The sequence below is a fragment of the Rhineura floridana genome, chromosome 11 (genome assembly GCF_030035675.1).
Source record: "Rhineura floridana isolate rRhiFlo1 chromosome 11, rRhiFlo1.hap2, whole genome shotgun sequence".
Lineage (NCBI taxonomy): Eukaryota > Metazoa > Chordata > Lepidosauria > Squamata > Rhineuridae > Rhineura > Rhineura floridana.
Window position 1 is genome coordinate 52,779,295 of NC_084490.1, and position 22,067 is coordinate 52,801,361.

Here is a 22,067-nt window from a genome sequence, read left to right on the forward strand (position 1 = left end):
GCTTGGCACCACGGACTCTCCAGTATGGGGTTCCACGGGGGTCAGTCCTGTCCCCCATGTTGTTCAACATCTACATGAAACCGTTGGGTGCGGTCAGCCAGAGCTTTGAAGTGCGTTGCCATCAGTATGCTGATGACATGCAGCTCTATTTCTCCTTTTCATCTTCTTCACGTGAGGCTGTCGATGTCCTGAACCGCTGCCTGGCTGTGACACTGGACCAGATGAAGGCTAATAAACTGAGGCTCCAGACAAGACTGAGAAGCTGCTAGTGGGTGGTTCTTCTGACCAGATGGTGGATGTCCAACCTGTCCTGGATGGGGTTGCACTCCCCCTGAAGGAGCAGGTTCGTAGCTTGGGGGTTCTCCTAGAATCATCTCTGTCACTTGATGCTCAGGTAGCCTCAGTGGCACGGAGTGCCTTCTACCAACTTCGGTTGGTGGCCCAACTACGTCCCTATCTGGACAGAGATAACCTGGCTTCAGTTGTCCATGCTCTGGTAACCTCCAAGTTAGATTACTACAATGTGCTCTACGTGGGGCTGCCTTTGAAGATGGTTCAGAAACTGCAGCTTGTGCAAAATGCAGCGGCCAGATTGGTAACAGGGACCAGACAGTTCGAACATATAAAACTGATTCTGGCCCATTTGCATTGGCTGCCTGTATGTTTCCGAGGTGGATTCAAGGTGCTGGTTTTAACCTATAAAGCCTTACACAGCTTAGGACCACAATACCAGATGGAACACCTCTCCTGACACGAATCCACTCATACACTATGCTCAACATCAAAGGCCCTCTTCCGGGTGTCTACTCGGAGGGAAGCTGGGAGTCTGGCAACAAGGGAGAGGGCCTTCTGAGTGGTGTCCCCCAAATTATGGAATGATCTCCTTGATGAGGTGCGCCTGGCACCAACACTGTTATCTTTTCGGCGTCAGGTCAAGACTTTCCTCTTCTCCCAGGCATTTTAGCATGTGTTTTTAAATTGCTTTTTTAAAATGTTTTTTTAAATTTGTATATTTGTTTTTTATGTTTTTAATTGTCGTAAACCGCCCAGAGAGCTTCGGCTATGGGGTGGTATACAAATGCAATAAATAAATAAATAAATAAAAATTTAACAAACAGCAGAACCCCAGTAAGGAGCAACATAAACTTTAGCATGTCGTCAGGGGCTTTAGAAGTTCAGAGAAGCCTAGACCTGGACAACCTCAGAGAACTGGGTCCTGGAGACCATTCATCTGGGATGTGCCTTTAAGTTTGTAAACAACCCCTGAAACAAATTCCAGGGATCTTCAGTTTCAAAGGAAAGCACTTCCTCGGGGATCCTGCTGGCCATTCAGTACCTCCTAAATACAGGAGCCATAGAACCCATACCACAGGAGTGGAGGTTCTCTGGGGTCTTCTCCATATTCTTTACCATGACCAAGAAAAATGTATATGTTTACAGCTCCTTAGACCTGAAGTTCCTCAATTGCTTTATCAAGCAATTGCAATTCAAAATGGAAATACTCAAGTCAAGTTGTGGAGGCCATTCAACCAGGGGATTTCATGGCAAGAGTGGATTTCTCAGGGGGCCTACCTTCATGTCTCCATACATCCATCACATCAATATTTTCTTAATTTGCCTACAAACACAGTTTCAGTATAAGCAATGCCACTTGGCCTATCCTCAACAGCCAGGTTGTCTTCCAAAATCATGGTGACACTGACAGCCCTTCTGCATTCTCATACCTACCTCTACGTGGATTACCTATTAATCAAGGCACTCACCTAAGACAGGCTGGCGAGGGACACCTTAATGACCACATTTTGTGTAGAGGAAAATGAGTTTGTAGTAAAGTTCCCCAGAACCAGAACAGTGAACCCAGCATCTGGGGGTGGTGATAGACACTACTGTAGAACAGAACTTCCTTTCTCAGGAACATATGTCCAAACCTCTAACACAAACGAGAAGGGCACTGGCACCTCATGAGTGCCTGCTGATGAGCTTGGCCCTTCTCCAGGGATCAATGATTGCAGACATCAATTTGGATCACTGCACACGGTACCACACAAAAGCTCTCTGGTGGCTTCTATGTCTTCTACAGTAGCAGATTGCCAAGTTAGCCTATGTCCTACCGGGTCCCAGGGATGTAGCTCAGTCCTTTTACTGGTGGCTCTCCAACTCCGACTTCCTCACAGGTTCCCACTGAGGAAGATGCCATGAATCCAAGTCATCATGGATGTCAGTTTAGCAAGCTGGGAGGCAATGTATCATTCCAGCCTGTCCGAAGGGAAATGGTCAGAGTACAAGTCACAACACCCAATCAAATGATTAGAATTAAGAGGGTTCCATCAAGCCCTCAGAGAATTCCATTGTTTGGTGACAGCAAAACCACACAGCAGTCATCGGAGGGGGGGTCATGGTCAGGTCCACTCCACAAAGAGGCAACCCAGCTGTTCCGTGGGTGGAGGAGCATCTTTTCTCAATATCAGTTGAGCCTATGAAGGCAGACTTGTTGAACTGGGAACAGTGAGACCAAGGGTTCCATCTAGAGGTTTTCTGGACCACTGTGCAGAAATGGAGCTCCCCATGATCAATCTCTTTGCAAGCAACCAGAACCAGAAAATCTATGTGTTCATGTCCAGGTGTTTGGACCCCAATTCCCAGGCAGTCAATGTTCTGTCACTCCCTGGCCACAGGAGCTCTTGTATGCCTTCTTTCCCTCTTTTCCTGAAGGTGAAAGTAACCAGGGCCCAAGTGGTAGTCATGGCCAAGGAGAACCTGGTCTTGGATCTAGTTGACCTCAATTCAATGTCCTGCCAAGCAGCCCAGATGTGCTGTCCCAAAGGCTAATTCTTCACTCAGATCCGAACTGGCAGCAGCTCTGCATTTGGAAGTTGAACAGAATGCTCAGAGGAAGGAAGATTTATCAGATAAGGTCTCTCACACTATCCTAGCCTCCAGGAAGCAATGCACCAATCAGATCTATGAAGTGACTTGGATAGTTTTCAGAGGTGGTGCAAGCAAGGAACAGTCTACCCTCTGGAGGCAGGTATCATGAAAGTACTAGTGTTTCTGCAGGAGGGTCTAGACTAGGGATTGATCCCTAATACCCTTAGGAGACAAGCAGTAACTCTGGATAGCATTCTCCCTAAACAGGAAGAGCATTCTCTAGCCAGCTATTCCTACCTCAAACTGTTCCTCCGCGGTGGGGGCTCCCTGTTAGCCCCCTGAGTATTGCAACGATTGCCTAAATGGGACCTTTCCACAGTTCTTCAGGCTCTCCCAGCTTTGTCCTTTGAGCCTCTTACATTCTATTTCTCTCAGGAATCTGACTGCAAAGTGAGCATTTCTGGTGGCAGTTAACTCAGCCTGGAAGGGAAGGAATTAGGGGCCCTGCCACTTAGGGAAGAACTGTGCATCATTCATTCTGACAGAATTGTTCTGATCCCTGGCTTTATGTCTAAGGTCAACTCAGCTTTCCACTGTAATGCCCAGTCCATTGGCAGGAAAAGCCGTGGCACAAGCTTGATGTCAAAATGGTGGTCAAAGCTTAATTGGCATGTACAGTCCCATCAGAAAGTCAGCGTCCTTGTTTATAACCTACAAACAATGGGCCTTGGGTCTGAAGCTGTCCAGAACTACCATCAGCAGATGGGTTCATAATTGCATTGCTCAGGCCTATTGTGCCAAGGACAGAACTCCATCCACAGGGATACAGCTCAGTCCATCAGAGGGGTGGCCAGTACACAGTTCTGTATACCAATGAACCTCTGGAAGACATCAATCTGGGCACATAGACTCTTTTGCCTTGGTGGAGGCAGCCTTCGGCAGGAGGATGCTCCAACAGGTCCTATAATTCTGGTTCTGCTTCGCCCTTCTTGAGGGGTATACTGCCACATCGTATCCCTTGCATGTATGCTCCACTGCTCTGCTGGCCAAGAACAGAAAGCTGGACTTACTGTGAAGTGTTCCTTTGGTCAGTGGAGAGTGAAGCAGACAGCCCCACCCTCGAGTCAAACTTTGCTCCTGGGGTGAGGGATGATTTTTCTGTGGATCACAGTTGCGCAGTCACCACAACTGCATAAAGAGGGCCTCTCATGATACCTTTCCTATCTGAATTCTGGATTCCCTTTTTCTATTCTTGTTTTAGTTATAGGAGGATGCGTTTTTTGTGGGTTTCCATGTCATTTTTAACCTGTTTGGGTTATGGCTATGGTCAAGTCTGGAAACTGAAGGAAGGTTCCCTCCCCTTCTGGCTGGCCAGTAGAAAATCGTTTGTAAAAGTTTAACCCTGCCTTCTAGCAGAGAAGTTAACCCATGCTGGTATGTTCCACTCTCCACTGATAAGAACACTCCATAGTAAGTCCAACTTTCTGGTTAGCCCTCCTTGCTGGTCTCTTCAGGAGCAATTAGCCTGTAGTTATGCTTGCAATGAGATAAAAACCTGCAGGATCTAATATCTCTTGCAATCTAGATTCTAGAAACAGTTTAACAACTTTGCAAGGATCGAAATAACTTTTTTTTTCAAAAATGGTACTCACTGGCACCTCTTTTTTTCCCATGGCAGCTATTTTGCATACCCATGGGCACTTTTATCAAGATACAGATACTGGCATTTCAATTTTTTGACCCAAAAAATAGTGCTGATCCAAAGGATCTCTACATCACAGTCTTAAAAAATTGGAGCTGCATTTCCTAGAAGCAAACATTGAAGAGGGTTATGCCCATCCTGTAGTTGGTGGGGGGGGGACAGGACTTCTGGCCCCTGCCAAGCTCTTCATGCAACTTCAGTGGCTACAGCTCTTCCATGATACAAGGCTTGCTCAGGTCAGCTGTGGGGGCAGAACCGTTGAGGTGCAGCCTCTACATCTACTGCCACACCTCCCATCCTCCCTACGGCTTCCCCCCAAAATCTTTAATCCCCTTTCTCTAGAGTAAGGAATTCAGATGTTTTCAGAGTTTTATCCTATGTGGCAGCTTCATTATCATAAATTGTTGTTATAACACAATACGATTCTTTCAAAGCACAGCCACAGCATGTTCACCAAGCCTAAGAGCAGATGGCTAATACTAGAATGGAAACATTTCAAAGTATAAACTTGTCTCAGGAAAGGAAATAAATGGGGGAAAGACAATCTTCATGTGCTATCTCCTAGAATTAAACATTCTCACCCTCATGAATTCCACACACACACACACACACATTCTGTGAATTCTGTCCTGTTTTGTTCATGCTGATGCCATTCATTTATTCCTCTTCCTCCCCATGCCTGTAGCACACACCAGTCTAAGGAAGTCCAAGGTCATACTTATGCTCACAGAGCCTGCACCTGCTCAATTACCTTAAAAAAGCCCAACTGTGGTCCAGGAAAGGTAGAAAAGAGAGATGCAGTGAAAGGAGATGGATGCTCAGGTGTGTGAATGGCAGTGAGAGAAGGATAAGGAAGCAGAAAAGTTCTCCCATCAGAAGCCAGCACATTCACTGGAAGGAGCCAATGAGAGCTAGAAAGTTTTACAAGGTTATTAAAATGAGATGCATCTGAAAGGAAAGGGCTGAAATGCATGTGAGTAGAGCCTCCCTCCCCGAGAAAGGCACAACATATGAGGCAAATACAAACAAAGGGAAAAAAATTATGTGTATTCCTGAATCGCTCTCCAAATGGTGGTTCAAAACCCATGTTGCCTCCCTGCTGCTAGATCCAGGGCTCTGTGTGCATAGCAATCTGCACTGGGTTGCCAGTTTATAAGAAAAATACCCCAGCCGGGACTGCTTTTGTGCTTTTAACAACAGCTTGATATATGGAAGGCAGTGGGTGAATCTTTTCACAGCATGGAGATAAATATCACCACCTGTTAATGTTTGTACATTAAGCTGCTATTAAAAGTACACATTTAGTGGCTAGTTTAAAAGCTGGCAATCCTAATCTGAAATGCAAAGATTTAGGGCTTGATCTTCCCAGAGGCACAATAAGCAAGCCTGATCCATGGAAAACAGCTAAGTGCGCAACTAACTTCTGAGCACATTCTACTGACCTCAGTGGGGAGAGACCAACTGGTTGTATTTACACCTACAAGAAGGATCAATAGAATTGTTCTAATGTGTTCTGACACATTAAATCTCTCAGCAATCTGGACTCTGGCAGTAAAGAAAGAAATGGCCAATGCCCCCCCCTTAAAGTTGTGAATGGCCTTCTGAGAGCAAGGCAGGGGCTTTGCGAAATTTAAAATGGCCTGAAGTGTATCTTACGGAGATTATATACAGACCACAGTGACAGACATTTGGCTATGGTAGCTAACATAGCCAAGGACTGGAAAACCCCTCCTCCCCCTTGCTCCATTTGAAACACTGAAGCCTTTGCCTTCCTTTGGGCACATACAGACATACCTAAAAACAGGAGCCGACATGTTTATTTCTCCAGTGGTGTGAGCCTGGTTTCCCCCTCCTCTGAGCTGCAAATCAACAGGCATCCTCACCTGCACTTCAAACATTGAGTTTGTTATTGCCCCTGCCTCATGCTTAAGAGTGCTTTTTTTTTAAAAGGATGTATAGCACCAATAGTAGATCGGTGTGATTAAAAGGTAAACTGAACTTGCTGTGAAGAAGTTCCCTCTGTTTAATTAGTACGATAGCTGGCTAAAGAGGCTAATTTCTCCAAAGGCAAGACCAACTTAAGGTATATCCCTCGCTCACTCACTCTGCTTGCCTGATCACCACACTAGTGAATCTGCCTGCTGTTCAACCAACTAAACAAGAGGGAACTTCACGGTACATCCAACTTCCCTTTCTCATTTAGTAGTAGGACAGCACACAGGAAAGGGATGTCTGTAGCTGCTACACATCACAGGTGGGACATGGATAGCTACACTCCAATGTACAAAATGATCTTGCTGGAGTATTGCCTGCCAAAAGGCAGCACCTGCAGAAGCAGAGTTGAGCATATGGTCATCATATAGGTTGATAGCAAAGACCTGATTGCCACCCACAAATGTCCTAAGTAGAAGCATTAGGATGTAGAGTTGCTGAGTTCATTGCAACTAAATGAATGTGTGGTATTTAATACTTAGGGGAGCCTTGACAAGACGGCCTGTAAGATAGATCAATACAGGTCAAAGAAGAAAGGCTTTCATATGGCGCTATCAGTATACCCTCCATATGACATGATCTTCCTCAATGCTCTGGAAAATAACAGGATCAGCAAAAACGCAGAGAAACCCTGGAAGCCAGGATCCCAAGAAAGCATCTTTCAATTCTACTTTCAGATTTAAGATCTGGAAGGCAAACATCTTGCCTTGGAATTTGCTCTGTAGGCAAAGTGGTCTAGCATTGGGAGTTCCCACCTGTTGATGAGGGGGAAATCAAGAATAGAGATAGACTGCTTGTCCTCCTCTAATTGCTATCAATTCAAACAATCTCCCTAATGATATTCAGCCAAGCCAAGATGGGCAGAAGCAAACCTGGCCTCGAAGTCAGACAGAAAGGAGTTCCTGCATGAAGAGTTCTGGCTCTAGTCACCCCTTCACAATCTATATATGCCCTGGGCATAATATTGTCTGTACTGATAAGAACAGGTTTTTGTTCTGAAGGCTATGGAAGAATTATTGTGAGGCCATCCAACTGGCGACGAAGATTAAGATGATTTATATCCTGCTTTTCTACAAAAGCATGTAAGCTGGCTTATACAAAGCAAGCAGTCCAAAAGACAAAAATACATCCTAAAAATAAAACTAACAAATCTAACAGCAGTTGATGGTTTGAGCTACTTCTTCAGGAAACCATGTGCCACCAGCCACGTGCTCATGCCAGAAGCTGTTGACAGTAAGGCTTGCAACCACTGCCACCTGGATTTTCATGTGTTCCATTAGGGGAACCATCTCTTGGGGTGGGTGGGAACCCCCCTCCACAAACACACACACACAGGCACTACCACACTTCCTCTCTTGATAATTTCACTTGTGAACATTGTGGACCTGGTGGGGAAGAATGTGCCATTGTAAAAGTTTAGTGGAGATGTGCCCAAGGGACAGTCCAGACAGACAGTCATTGGTCCTTGTAAGTCTGCCCATTGCATCAAGTCCTCTGAGGCCTTGGGCTGAATGTTATGAACCCTCTTCCCTCTCTCTCCAGAGAGAATACAGTCTTGGCTGGGTGATGCCCAGTGTTATTTCCAAGTGTTGAAGACATTGCACTGTAATCAGCATACTCTGCCCAGTTGACAAGGACTGTGTGTAGCTACAAACAATGAATTGTCATTCTGGATGTTTGCAATTCTCTGTCCAAGTACCAAAGTATCAAAAGACTGTCCAGATAGAAATACAGGTGCACTCCCTGAAATTGGAGGTGAGCCACCAAACCTAAGGGAATAATCTTAAATATGTAAAGTGGGGATGCGAGACCAAAAGGGAGGGGCTTAATACAAGGAGTAATGTTTTCCCTATGCAAACCTGAGAAATCAGTGATGCTTTGAGAGAATTCATATGTGGAGATATCTCTTCTTCAGGTCTATTATACCACATTTGAATTCCCTGCAAGATCAATTTGTTTCCAGCTGAAATTTCCTTTTCTAGAGATACCAATTGAGGAACTTGAGGTCCAGTATAGTCTCCATTCCCAATTTTGCTCTGACATGATGAATATGGAACAGATACCCAGTGATCTTTCTGGAAATGGCCCTTAATGGCTGGTGTTTAGAAGGATTTTGGTGGCTAATGATACCAGTAGGTTTCTTGACTGAAATTGCACAGTAGGTGATATGCTAAACCTGTTCCTCAGTTCTGGTGAGTAATTCTAGCCCATGCTTCTAAGAGCCCACCAACCTGTGGTGGTGACTTTTCAAATACGACAGAAGCATTGAAGTTAACTGCTTACTAGTGGGTCTGGAGCATCATGCAAAATTTCCTCATTTGGCACAAGTTCCTTGGGCCTGAGGGTGTAAGCAGGGGTGCTGTTAGGTTGTGGCCCAGGGTCTCCCAGATTCCCCCCCTTTTTACGTACAGTACAGCTTTCCTTCTGAAAGTCGGCCTAAATTTGAGTGCATATATATATTAGCATAAGTACATTATATGCAAATTTGTGCTATGGGCCTGAGGTTTTTTTTTTAAGGATCTAGCAATGCTGCTGGCTGTGAGAACTGTCTGGTTGCTCTCAAGTCTCTGTTTCTGATAAAGGATCAATTATTATGAAAGCAGTGGCGGCATTCTTCACCAGTTTTATGGCCCTTCTTCAGTGCAGTGGGTAGATCCTTCTTGTCTCTCATCTTTAGAAGAACATATGTGAAGGGGGTCACAAGATAAGCTTTAGATTGCAAGTGTATGGTCTAGTGCAGAGGTTCCCAAGCTGTGGTCCGTGGTCCACCAGTAGTCTGTGAGCCTCATTCAGGTGGTCTGTGGCATGTCCACATTAAATATTCATGTTGACTTTTTAATTTTAATTCCATTGCTTCTTTTTTTCCTTATAGTGTACTTTGTTGTATTACAATTTGAATGCTATGGAATGCAAATTGTCATACTGTACAATAAACCATAAGAAAGAAAAGAAGCAACAAAATTAAAAAGCATACAGCACCTAGCATAGGGCATTGCAATTGACCTCTGGGGTTTCTTCTTCAAAGAGAGAAAGTCACCTAAGGAATAGTCTTGGTCCTGAAATGTCTGATGTGAGCGGACATGTGGGACCTTCTTTTCCTCCTGGAATCTTCTCTCTTCTTACTCTGATATGGACTAGGTGGGCCTAGTTGGTAACTGCCCACTTGCTGTCCTTGCTGCTTCCTTGCTCTCATTTGGAAGTTTCCTGCAGAGGAGGCTTCAATGTGATGTTTCCCCTCTAAGCTGTTTGCTTCTCCTCGCCAGCATGTTGGGAGTGAGAGGTAGGGCCACTGAAATCTGACCTGTCTAGGTAAAATGACTGTGGCATGATAGCAGTCACTAAACTTCTGGGTTGAGCCAGAACTGTCCATGTTGTCTTGGATTTCCAGGGACTATGGGTTTGCATCTCTCCTTATGCCATCTCCTGCAATGAAAACTTGCGGGGGAGGGAGGAGCGGATTATCCTTGAACAGCCGTCAGAAATGTTATACTTGTAGGTATGCTACCCTTGGTCCCTGTAAATTTAATGCATTCTTAACCACAAAACATTTGCCGCCCTGGGCTCCTGCTGGGACGAAAGGCAGGATATAAATCAAATAATAAATAAATAAATAAATAAATAAAACAGCAACTCCATTTTACCAACTCCAAGTGGAAAAAAGCACTTTCTATAAATGGGATGGGTGCTTCTTGTCACTACCACAGGTAACAGCCACCATTTGATCTTCACCATATTCATGGGGCACTCATTTTGGAGGTAATGCAGGTAATTCAGTGGAGAAGTAGAAGCCTAGCAGCCTGTGTTCCCCAGAAAGGGATGTAAAAAGAGGTGATTTGAAATGTTGCAGATTTTAGAAGATGGGTGGAGAGCTAGTGTCCATATATAGCTAAGGAGAGAAGCAGCAGAAGCTGGCTGTATTGGTCACTCTTCAACCCCAACAAGGAGAGAGACGCAATATGAGATGGGCTGGGACTTCCCGAAATACTGCAGTCAGGAGGTAGGAGGGCTCAGAGAGGCTATTTGGTAAGAATTGCCAAGGTGGACCCTGGAAGATTGGCACCCAAATTGAGTTATGAGATCCAACCAAGGGCTATTTGTCATATACGGAATAGCTCAAGAAAAGCTGGCGAAGTGTGACAGGCCACCACTTCTCCCTGCCATTTAGAACGCTGAGTGGGAGATTATCAGTTGGAAGGAAGCTACACAGCAAAGTCAGTCTGGATTTCCTACTTCTCTCACCTGCTGCCCTTAATGGGAAAAAGAAGCATAATTTTTTGCCTCTGCATCCTTCTTCACCCACAAACCCTTTTTTCTTTTTCCTTACTTTCAGTCAGCAGGAACCTTCACGGCTATATGCTCTGGAACTCAGAGTCACTGCTCCTCTTGGCCAGAAGGCAGAGCTAAAAACTGTGATGGAACACTTGTCCAGGTGAGAATATAAGTTTATTTGGCTCTATCTTCTCAGTCAGAGGAGGATTAGGATTTCCTCCTTGTTGTCCTACCCTTTTAAGAGTTCTTTGAGAGTGTCAGCAAGCATATAGATAGAAGTGATCCAGTCAACATGGTGTACTTAGACTTTCAAAACTTTTTGATAAAGACCCTCACCAAAGATTCCTGAGTAATCTTAGCAGTCATGGGATAAGAGAAGTCATCTTATGGATCAGTAACTGGTTAAGTAACGGGCAACAGAGCATAGGAATAAATGGACTGTTCTCCAATAGAAGGATGCAGGAAGTAGAGTCCTCCAATTATCAGTATTGAGATCTATGGCTTTTAACTTATTCATTAATAATCCAGAGTTCTGGGCAAAATACCTCAGTTTACCAATAGCAAATTGTTCAGGATGCTTAAAATAAAAAGGGATTGCGAGGAGCTCCAAAAGGGTAGGTGAAAGGGCAGTAAAATGACAAAAGCAATTCAATGTAAACAAGTGTAAAGTTTCCACTGGGGGTGAAATCTAATTTCACATATAAGGTCTAAACTGGCAGTGAGTGAGAAGGAACGAGACTTTGGGATCATAGTGGATAGCTCAATGAAGATGCTGACCCAGTGTGTGGCAGCTGTGAAAATGGCAAGTTCCATTGAAATTAAATACCTGAAAATTATGTGAAAATAGAACTGCCAATATCATAATGCCATTATATCTATAATCTATAATGCAACCGCATTTGGAATACTGTTTATAGTTCTGATTGCGACACCTCAAAAAGAATACTGTAGAGCTGGAAAAGATTCAGAAAGCGACAACCAAACTGATAAAGGGATTAGAATAACTCCTGTATAAGGAAAGGTTACAACACTTGGGACTTTGTAGTTTAACAAAGGCAAGTAAGAAGAATCACGATAGAGGTGTTTAAGACTATGCATGGCGTGCAGCAAGACCCTTTTCTCCCTCTCTCATAATACTAGAATCCAAGGAAGCTGAATGTTGGAAAATTCAGGACAGACAAAGGAGGTATTTCTTCATGTAATGCATAGTTAAACTATAGAATTTACTTTCACAAGATGTAGTGATGGCCATTGGCTTGGATGGCTGTTAAAGAAGATTAGATAAATTTATGGATCAGGCTATTAATGGCTATTAGCCATGATGGCTACGTTCTACCTCCACTGTCAGAGGTGGTATACCTTTTTATACCAGTTGCTGGGAATCACAAGCAGCGAGTGTGATCTTGCCCTCAGGGCCCGCTTGTGGCTTCCCATAGGCATCTGGTTGGCCACTGTGAAAACACAGTGCCGGAATAGATGGGCCTTTGGTCTGATTCAACAGGGCTCTGCACAGGACCCTGAAAAATCAGTTTCTGCTTCAACTCACAGTCAGTTTTCTCCAGACTCAGTCCTGGAACTGTACATCTGACAACAACATGGTGGGAATGATTTCAGAGTCCAGCAACCCTTGTTTTTAGGTATGTCTGTACTCACCCTCTTGGAAAGTATACTAAGCTTGATAAGGGAAGACAGCAGCAGCGTCACTAGCGGGAGTGCGGGGTGGGGGATGGACCTCCGGTGCGCGCCCTCCCAGGGGCATGGACGAGGTGGCTGGGCTTGCGTGCATGCGCACTCGAGACCAGCCACCCCGTCCATGCCCCTGGGAGGGCGTGCGCCAGAGGGGCACCCAGCCAGAGAAGGCCTGGGAACGCCAGCGCGCCTCCCTCGCCCCGCCGACGCTGCTCCTGGTCTCGCCCGTCTGCCCACCTCCGAGGAGTTGGAGCAGTCTTGCCGGGCAATGGCACGGGGCGGGGTGGCTCTGGGTGTCACCCCCCTCATGGTGACACCCGGGTGCGGGCCACACCCTCCGCACCCCGGTAGTGACGCCCCTGGAAGACAGAACCCGTCCACTTCGTTCAGTATCTAAGGCCCTCCTCCGGGTACCAAATCATCAAGATGCCCGGAGGATTATTACTAGATCCAGGGCCTTTTCTGTAGTGGCCCCCGAACTGTGGAACAGCTTACCAGAGGAGATACGCCTGGCGCCTACGGTACTTTCTTTTAGGCGCCAGGTTAAGACCTGGCTATGCTCCCAGGCATTTTAATGTTTAACGTTAATGTTAACATTTAATGTTTCATGTTTAATGTTCTAGTTTTAAAATCTTGCTGCTATTTGTTATTGATTTTATTGTAATACTGTATTTTAACCTTGTACACCGCCCAGAGAGCTATTAGCTACGGGCAGTTTATAAATGAAATGAAATAAAATAAATAAATAAATAAACTCCTCCTAGCGCACTTCAGTCACCATTGTGGGCAGCTGCTGCCACTGCTTAAGAAGTAACTACATGTTATGTACAAATACATGTTTCAAATCCACAATCAGTTCAGGGAAAGGGTTAAGCACTCCCCCTCACACTATTTTTCTGCTCTCAATTACTCCTGCTTTTGGGAGGGGGGGTGATCAACATCATAGCTCTAATATGTGATGTTGAATATAAGTAGTCCCTCAGGCAGCTCCTTTTTTTGGATCTAAGTGGAGAACAATACTAAGCAATGCCCCTTTACTGTTAGTCTGGCAATCATCCTAATAGTCTTTAGAAGGCATTAGAGAAGTGTACAGAAAATGCATGGTAAAAACTGGAGACTTAACAAGGGCAATGAAGGCCAGTTTAAAAATAAGGTTCAAGACAGCCGCATTCCAAACATTGGAGGGATACTTGATAGATATGCTACTGTTCACAGAAGCCAAATGCAGTATCTGGCCTGTTACTACCTGGAGAGATTTGCCCTTCATGAACAAAGAACTGCTAGAGGAAGAACTTTTACCTTTTTATTTCCTCCTCCAGGGATATGGGTGATATTGTCTAATGACCCAATTTTTGATTGCACCTTATCTTTGAAGTCCAGTTTCTCAGATTTCACCTCCACCTGCCCACCACCTAGAGGAGAAATAAGGGCAGAGTTAGCAGATATCAAAAGGTGTGTACAACACTGGCTTTTGGAGAAAATAAGGGGTCTCCTTTTCCTTGGTGGTGAATGTCACCTCTTAACGTTTCAGTCTCACACAAATAAGTAATAAATTCTGCAACCTAGAAAACAAACACACCAGCAAAAAACTCTGCGAGGTCATAGAGCAGAATAATGCAAGCTTCACAAAACTTGCAAACATACTTTGATCTCATGAAACTGATCAAATTTTATTACCTGCCAGCACTCCATTCAGCATCAGAAATGGAAGTAAAAGTCGGTTTAGAACAATGCCATCTGAACAAATGGTGAAACAGTAATGGAATAGTGGTAGGCAAGACAAAAAAGAAAGGGAGGATGTTGGGTTGGATGGGCTTTCGCTACAAAGTCAATAAAAAAGTATCTCGGAGCAACCTGGTGGATACTCAGTGCATAAACTATTGCTACCAGGAAGGAATCTTTCCAGGTGAGTGTTTTCTTTGCCTAGCACTAAAATGTGGCTTGCTCACTTGACTGTGTGGCTCAGTTTGTATAAGAGAGCTTTTGGGGCAATTCTTGTGGGTGGCAAGAAATTATTAATCTATTATTCATTAATATATTAAATTTATAATAACTTAAAAAGTCATGTATCTATGTCATTTTGATCATGCATCTAGGTTTTTCTAGGATAATCCTGTGAACCAAGAGTTTTCAAGAGTCATGCGGAAGATTATCCTTTCCAGTGTTCTGCAAGCATTTATGTCTATCTCAGACAGCACTTAGATGCAAGTACAAGTATTCCATGGGAAGCACCCTGTCTTTATCAGTTGTAACTACTTCCTCCTTTACCTCTCGCTTGCTCTTCTTTCCCTCCTTTCCCCTTTGCTGCCCCAGTGTTTGGAAAAAAAAGTTATCTGGTCCAACCATCTACAGAAGCATAGTAGAATACAAAGTAAGAAATATATTCCTTAAAAACATATATCGTCATCATTACCTGGTTTATGATGAATGTTGCCCAAGGAACCACATTTAGACGTTACACGGCTGAGATCCACTGGCTTGTAAACAATTTGTATCTGTGAGAAGAAAATTAAAAAGTGTACACAGTGTTTGGGACTAGGATTTATTTTAATTTGAAAAAATGTCTGCCCAAGATATACAGAAAAAGTGAGACAGATGACACACTGGTACCCAACTGGAGAAGAAATGCCGTTTGAAAAGCTGTCTAAAAAGTGAATCATCCAAGCACAAGCAGAAGGAGATTTTTCCACCAGAAACTGTGAAGCCAAAGCACGCATTGTCACAAAGTCTCCCACCACAGGCCAGCAAGCACACTTTCTCTTTGAATGATTGATTTTAAAAAAATTCAAAGAAAAGTAACAAGGATCACATTATAATAAGAAATGTAGACAACTGACAAAAATATATCAACCTGAGTTTCCAAAAGTAAATTAAGTATGCTTATTTTTTAAAGAAAAATTATACTTCTATCTTCCTTTGTTTATAACATAGTTGTTAATTTAAGTATGCTTATATTCCAGACTCTCAGCTTTGGGAATTGATTTTTATTTTCAGTTCCATGGGATTCCCATTCCAATTGTTGTAGTCATGCATAAGAAACGATCTGTACCATATATTTAGATTTAATCTTTCCATTCAAATATTCAAAGAACTTAAGAGTTCAAAAGGTAATGGGAAAGACACAATTTCTTTTAGTTGCAAGAATTTTTATCTAAAAAGATTTAGAATTTCTTCCAAGCTCACCACGTGTGGCTATAACAGACATTATTTCTACAGCATGCACATACTCCTTGTCACACCTCCAGAGGACGGAGGCATGAAAAGCAACGGTCACTGAAGATGCTTAAGTGAGAGCGGAAAGGGGGGAAGTGTGGGGAGGTATAATCAAATAAGATATGCTAGAGAAAATATGAAAAACAGAAACAGAATTAAATACCTTTTCTGATGTAAAACTTAAGGTTTATGTCCACAAAAACTGAAAGAACAGAAATAGTCAATGTGTATTGAAAGGGTTGCTTTTTTTAAAAAAAAGGATCTTTTTAAAAATGTTGCAACAGAACAAAGGTGTCTGAAACAACATGGGGATTGTAACCGTACTGTGGTCAAGACTGATTTTTTTCCAGATACAAGGTATTTTCTTCATGCATGCATTCACTCGCAGCAAGAGTGCAATTTCATCAAATTCACTAATGTCTGCCTCCCAGCCCTTCAAAATATACACTGAATTTTCAGAGCCTCATTTGGATGCTATGAATACCATCACAAAATTTAGATTTATAATATTCCTTGCTTTGAACATTCTATTAAAAATAATTACAATCACAGCACAATTGTAACACATTGAACCATTTCACTTAATTAGTGGTGTACACATTTGGGGGGGGAGGGATACTAAGGTATTTAAACAAAACATTTCTGAACATTTAAACGACATTAAACTACATATACAAGTTAACAGTTTACAACATGCACAAAAGGTACAGATAACAGCAAAAGTTGGATTAGCGGTTACTTGGTTACAAGCATTAAGGATACCATGAAAAGAAATATAATCTGAGCAAAGACAAGTAGCATACTCTCAGTTTCTTCTGAGATGGTGGTGGGGCAGCATCCTCCTAGTTCATCTCTGTGCAGCTTGCTCAAAAGCTGACTGGGTCCAAGAGTACTGTAGTGAGTTGGCTGTGAATCCAGGTCTTCCACTATGGCCACTGCATCACCCCCACCACCCTGCGCAGGGGGAAAGTGCACAGAGAGAGAAACACCCCTGGAAGGACAGGGAGAAGAGGAAGGTGATCTGGCCAAGCTATTGTGAGACCGAGATCTGCCAGATCTCCCCCCACAGTGACCAGAGGGAGGCCTCCACCTCCATTTCCCCTTATGGGAATGCCTTCCAGAGTATCTGCCAGGTTTATTTATTTATTTATTTCAATTTATATACCGCCCTTAGCAGAATAGCTCTCAGGGCGGTGAACAAACAAGATAAAATACAATATATCATAATAAAAATCATAAAAACATATACAAACAAACAACAAAAAACACTACAAAAACACAATACGACAAAAATTAAAAAATACGGATTAAAAGATTAAAATGGTTAAGAAAATTAAAATGCCTGGGAGCATAAAAAGGTCTTTACCTGGCGCCGAAAAGATAGAAGTGTAGGCGCCAGGCGTACCTCTTCGGGGAGGCTGTTCCACAACTCAGGGGCCACCACAGAAAAGGCCCTAGATCTAGTAACCACCCTCCGGGCTTCCCGATGGGTTGGTACCCGGAGGAGGGCCTTAGATTCTGAACGAAGTGAACGGGTAGGTTCGTATCGAGAGAGGCGTTCCACAAGGTATTGAGGTTTGTGTTTGAGGGCACGATGCATAGAGTCATTGATCTCCAAAGAGATAAAATCCTTGACCCAGGACATGACCTTGGGGAACTCTGAATGTGAGGGGGAAACGTCAAGGCCATGGCCAGAAATCAGAGTACTCACCCCCTCCCTTTGCCCTCACTTGGAGCAGGTGAAGACACTGGCTGCCACCTTCTGGAGCCTTACAGTAGTGACATGTCTCCCACATGATCAGAGCCATGGTGGGAGACTGCTGAAGAAGCAGGAGAGACCAGAAAATGGTGGCCACTGCTGCCCTGAGCAATAGGGGAGAGTTCCAGAAGCTGGAGCTTTGGTGTCTCGCCTTCAGCGCAAGCACTACTCGATCCCCTCTCGAATCGGGGACTCTTCTGTAGATTGTCCAGGTTAAAGGCTAGACAGTCTAAAGCAGCAGGTGCCAGTTGGGGGGGAGTTGGAATTGCGATCCTGCTCCGTACAAGTGTTGTGAAAATGTGGATCCATGGAGCTGTCGAGCCAAAGACTTGGAACCAGAAAATGGCAGCTGCACTAACTGAATAGCTTAGCGGCTTGCCAATGGTCCAAAGCAAATGAGCACCTAAGGGGCAGAAAACGCCCAGCCAGGCAGGCTAGTCCCTCAGATGCCCTTCTCAAGCCCGCAATTGCAAAGGCCAGCAAAAAAAGACACAAAAGGAGGAAAAAAAACAGCAGGGAAAAGGCTATAGAGAGGGACAGGATAAAGAGAGACCTGACAACCAATCAAACAGGGAGCAACGAACAGGAAGACTGAGAGCTAACAGTAAAATGAATAAACAAGGAGCAGTAATAAACAGAAAACCAAGCAAAATAGTGAAAAACAACAGGGATTTGAACAAGAGTGAAAAGACCCAACCTGCACAGACTGCAGCCAGGGCCAGTCTGGAGGGTGGCATGATTCCTCCCCCTGTAGAGGAGGCAAAAGAAAACCCTGCCTGTCATGACCAGTAGGAATCATCATCCCTATTCAGGAATGTCCTCCAGCCCAATCCAGCAAGTGTTAATTTGAAAACTTATGGTGGCAAAAAGACCACCATTAATGGCCAGCAACGTGTCATTTGCGAATGACATTACTCTCATGCTGATAAACCCAAGGGAAGTTCTCAAGCTACTGACCAACTATGAGAAAATTTCCAGCTTCTCTGCAAATAAGCTGCAGCTCTTCTGCCTGAACAGATCCCCACATGAACAAAATGTTTTACAAAGTCTCAGTATATTACTTCTTCATAGGTCCTATATCAAGGATTTCTTCCAACTGCTCTTCACAATATTCAAGAGCTGCATTAACCACTCTGGCTGTGCAACTTTCTTTGGAGAGAGACAATTTTGCTGCTAACCTTCCTGATAAACATATAGGGCGCCTATAGACACACTGAACAGAATAACAATAGTCTGCCCTAAGTGCAATGCATAATGTGCTCCTTCTTGATTTCTACTGGAGCTGTAGCCCTTAAAAGCTTTTCAGGCTTTTTAAAATAAAAAAATGTTTTGAGAAGCAAGCTCGAAAGGTCAAATGTCTCCACTGCAGACCAGTGCATAGCATGTAACCCAGGTGTCTGGAATGTCCCACAATTACTACAGCTGACAGAATAACATGAAAACACCAACATATGGGATATGATAGGAGACAGCTATGCCAACACCAAGTCAAAATAGTCCATTTCTGAAACAAAGTGAAACGAATACTTCAAACAAAATTCTACAAGCTTTGCAGTTTCATGTAAATATGTGGAATTTGTTCTGCATATAGGATACATATCTTCCACATGTTCCTTATTGCTTTGCAATGCATACCAGCTGACATGTTCTTTGATGTGTCTGTGTCAAGTACCATGTACAAGACTGTAAATGTCTGACCTGGACATTCAAAATCTGGTTAACTCAAGAACTCTGCCTTTAGGAAGCCTATTTTCAACATTCTTGGTTGGAGAAGGTGGCTCAGAAACCAGATCTCCCAGTGATCAGCAGATAGGAGGTAAGCACATGGCAAACTATTTTCACTCCCTCTGCTACCAAACTTAGAAATGGAGCCAAAAGGAAAAGGGCCACTGAGAAACAAAAAAGAGCTATCAGTCTGCTTAATTGAATCCTGAGGTTTGCAGAAGTACAAAAACACCTTTTTTAAAGCCAAAAGGAGGTAGCCCCGTCTATAAAATGCCACAGTGAGGACTGAGTACGTTCTGTGGACACCAGAAGCTACTGAATGCTGCATGACAGTTGTAAAAGGAAACCACAAGAGGGGGATGATGACAGCGAATTGGCTTGCTGGAGCCCCTAACAGCTTATACTGTCCTAAAGGAAAGCATGGTGGCTAGAACCCTGAACAGGAGCATTCCTATAAGATGAGGATATACTGCAACATTTTTTACAGGTCCCTCTTATATCCTGCATATACACCAGTTCTCCCCTACCCCCTTAATTCCACCAGACATCCAACATCAAGCTCCATACTCTTTCCTTTTCTACTCCCCCCTTTGCTTCCATCAGCCTTGCTAAAAGTAATCCCAAATTCCTTGAAAATCCCAATCATGGAAGCAGAATAAATTACACAAGTAACAGAAAGTGGATTCATTTCCCTAGATTATCTAATTTGAGTATTTTATCTTGGGGCACAAGAACATATGCTTCCTTGATAAAGAATCTGGGCCCTTTTTTTCATGATTTTATGCAGCCGTAGCTATACATAACTTCTTCAGGATATTTCCAAGAATTCACCACACCACTCTACACCTTCATTTTCCATTAGTTGAGTAATTTTTCCCCCCAGGGTTGCTTGAAAGCTATGCATTGAGAAGGCAGTCACCTTAAAATGATCTCCTCTCCAAATTGACACCAGCTCTATGCACATCCCCATACAGACAGGTCCTGCTGGAGGTATAATCAAGCCACATCTTCACTGGTAACAGGTTAATTCACTACACATCACCAATAGCTGTCTGATTGCAGGCAACATTGGCATTTCAGGGTTAATACAGAAGTCATGCCACTGATAATAAGTTAAGATTATTATAGTGCACTTAATGGTGTGAAGGTACTCACACTGCCTCCTCCTGGGATATGTTTGACATTATCCTTTGATCCACACCTTGATTGGACATGGCTAAAGTCCAGCTTCTTATTAACCACCTGCACCTTTGACAGCCAGAAAAAGAACATGAGTGACAACTACTGTCATTCACAGATACCATTTTGAGTAAAGAAACCTTTTGCATTGCGACACCCATTTAAGACAAAGAAAGAAGCAAGAGATTTTGCCCTTGAGACAAATGCCAGTTCCTTGTTTTGAAGGCGACATTTCAATTTCAGCTCTGCAGTGGTGAATGTCTGTCAGTCAGGGCTGAACTTAAAATTTGAAAGAACAAAAACAGAACTATACCACAGGCTGCTCCATTTCTAATATGGTGCCAAACCCCAATACCATATCTATCCCAGCACAGAACAGCAAGAAAATGGATATATGGACAACGTAAAGGTGTGCGCAGGTATTGTATCAACATTGTGCCAAATATAACTGTTCTTAGTAACATGGGGTGAGTTTGCCACCACAAAGGAATCTCGACACCCCAGGATTCACTGAGAAGCATAGGGGGGAGAGTCTCAAGCTGTGCCCCATTATTGGGGATTTCTTCTGAGTAAAATAAACACACATTTGCATTGTCAAAATGGGTATACTTTCAAGTAACTGTATTTATTTGTCTAGGATCACTTGGAGAACCTCAACAAATTACTGTTAAGTCTGGTATACAACATAAGCAGTTAAAAGGCCTTTATTCTGCTACGCCCATTTAGTGTGGAAAATGCTGTTGAGATCATTATAGTCACCTCCTGGTCATTGCTAGCAGCACAAAATGACCATTATATCTAAAATCATACCAAACCTTTTATCAGATTTTAGCAGGGCCTGTCAGTCTGGAAGCACCTACCCGAAAGCTCCATGAGGAATTGCAATTGAGTTTCCATGCTTCAAGGGATATAGTATTCTGTGTGGGCACACATCCCATTATGTTCTTGTCTACACTACTAGGGGTGGGCAAGACAGACGTGTGGGGGAAGCAAAAATTTATCAGAGCAAGCCATTTTAAATAAAAACATTAAATCATAAAAGCAGTGCTTTTAAAGTGTTATTGCATAATTACTTCTAATTTTAAACATTTAAAAAGTTGTTGAACAAAATATTTTTAAATGGGCATTGGGGAGGATTAACGTGGTGATAAAATGGCACTGACTACAAGGACCCCAACAATATGCATGGTTTTTTAAAATCAAAGCACTATTACATTAATAGTTTAGTTTGAAAAAATACAAAAAATGGTGCTTAATTGGTATTTCATTCATTAACTAATCTACTTTGCTTGGAAAGGCTTCTCATCAAAGAAACATTACTATTTTGTTCCAAAATCCACCAAAACCCTTTCCCTCCATTCTAATTTCTGCTGTATCTGCAGTCTAGCTGGATGCTGTAACTGTCTTAAGATGACTCCTTTATAAAATTATTATTATTTATTACATTTGTATACTGCCCCATAGCCGAAGTTCTCTGTTCATAAAAAACAATTATTTCACTAAGGGTTTCTTTCCCTGCGTGCTTTATGCACCACACCTTCCTTGATGTTTTTGCCTGACTGGAATGTGTCCTTGAACTCCCATTATTTACTTGTTCATTATATTTAACTGTCACTTTTTATACCAAAGTGTCTGAACTTATAGAATAAATAGAAATAAGTGATATTCAAA

General features: G+C 43.2%; 1 protein-coding gene across 19 annotated transcripts in view; it reads right to left on the reverse strand.

Annotated features, from left to right (window-relative positions):
- The window catches only part of MAPT (microtubule associated protein tau), a 137,969-nt gene that overhangs the window by 8,911 nt on the left and 106,991 nt on the right, over positions 1–22,067 (reverse strand). For 16 of the 19 annotated variants that reach the window (XM_061590708.1, XM_061590713.1, XM_061590714.1 and 13 more), the window contains 3 exons: positions 20,373–20,465; positions 14,934–15,015; positions 13,820–13,932 (listed from right to left, as the gene is read on the reverse strand). In XM_061590708.1, coding sequence (XP_061446692.1) covers positions 13,820–13,932; positions 14,934–15,015; positions 20,373–20,465 — 288 coding nt within the window. Of the gene's footprint in view, positions 1–13,819; positions 13,933–14,933; positions 15,016–15,896; positions 15,936–20,372; positions 20,466–22,067 lie in introns of those variants that run through there. The other 3 variants (XM_061590722.1, XM_061590726.1, XM_061590725.1) reach the window with 2 other exon arrangements.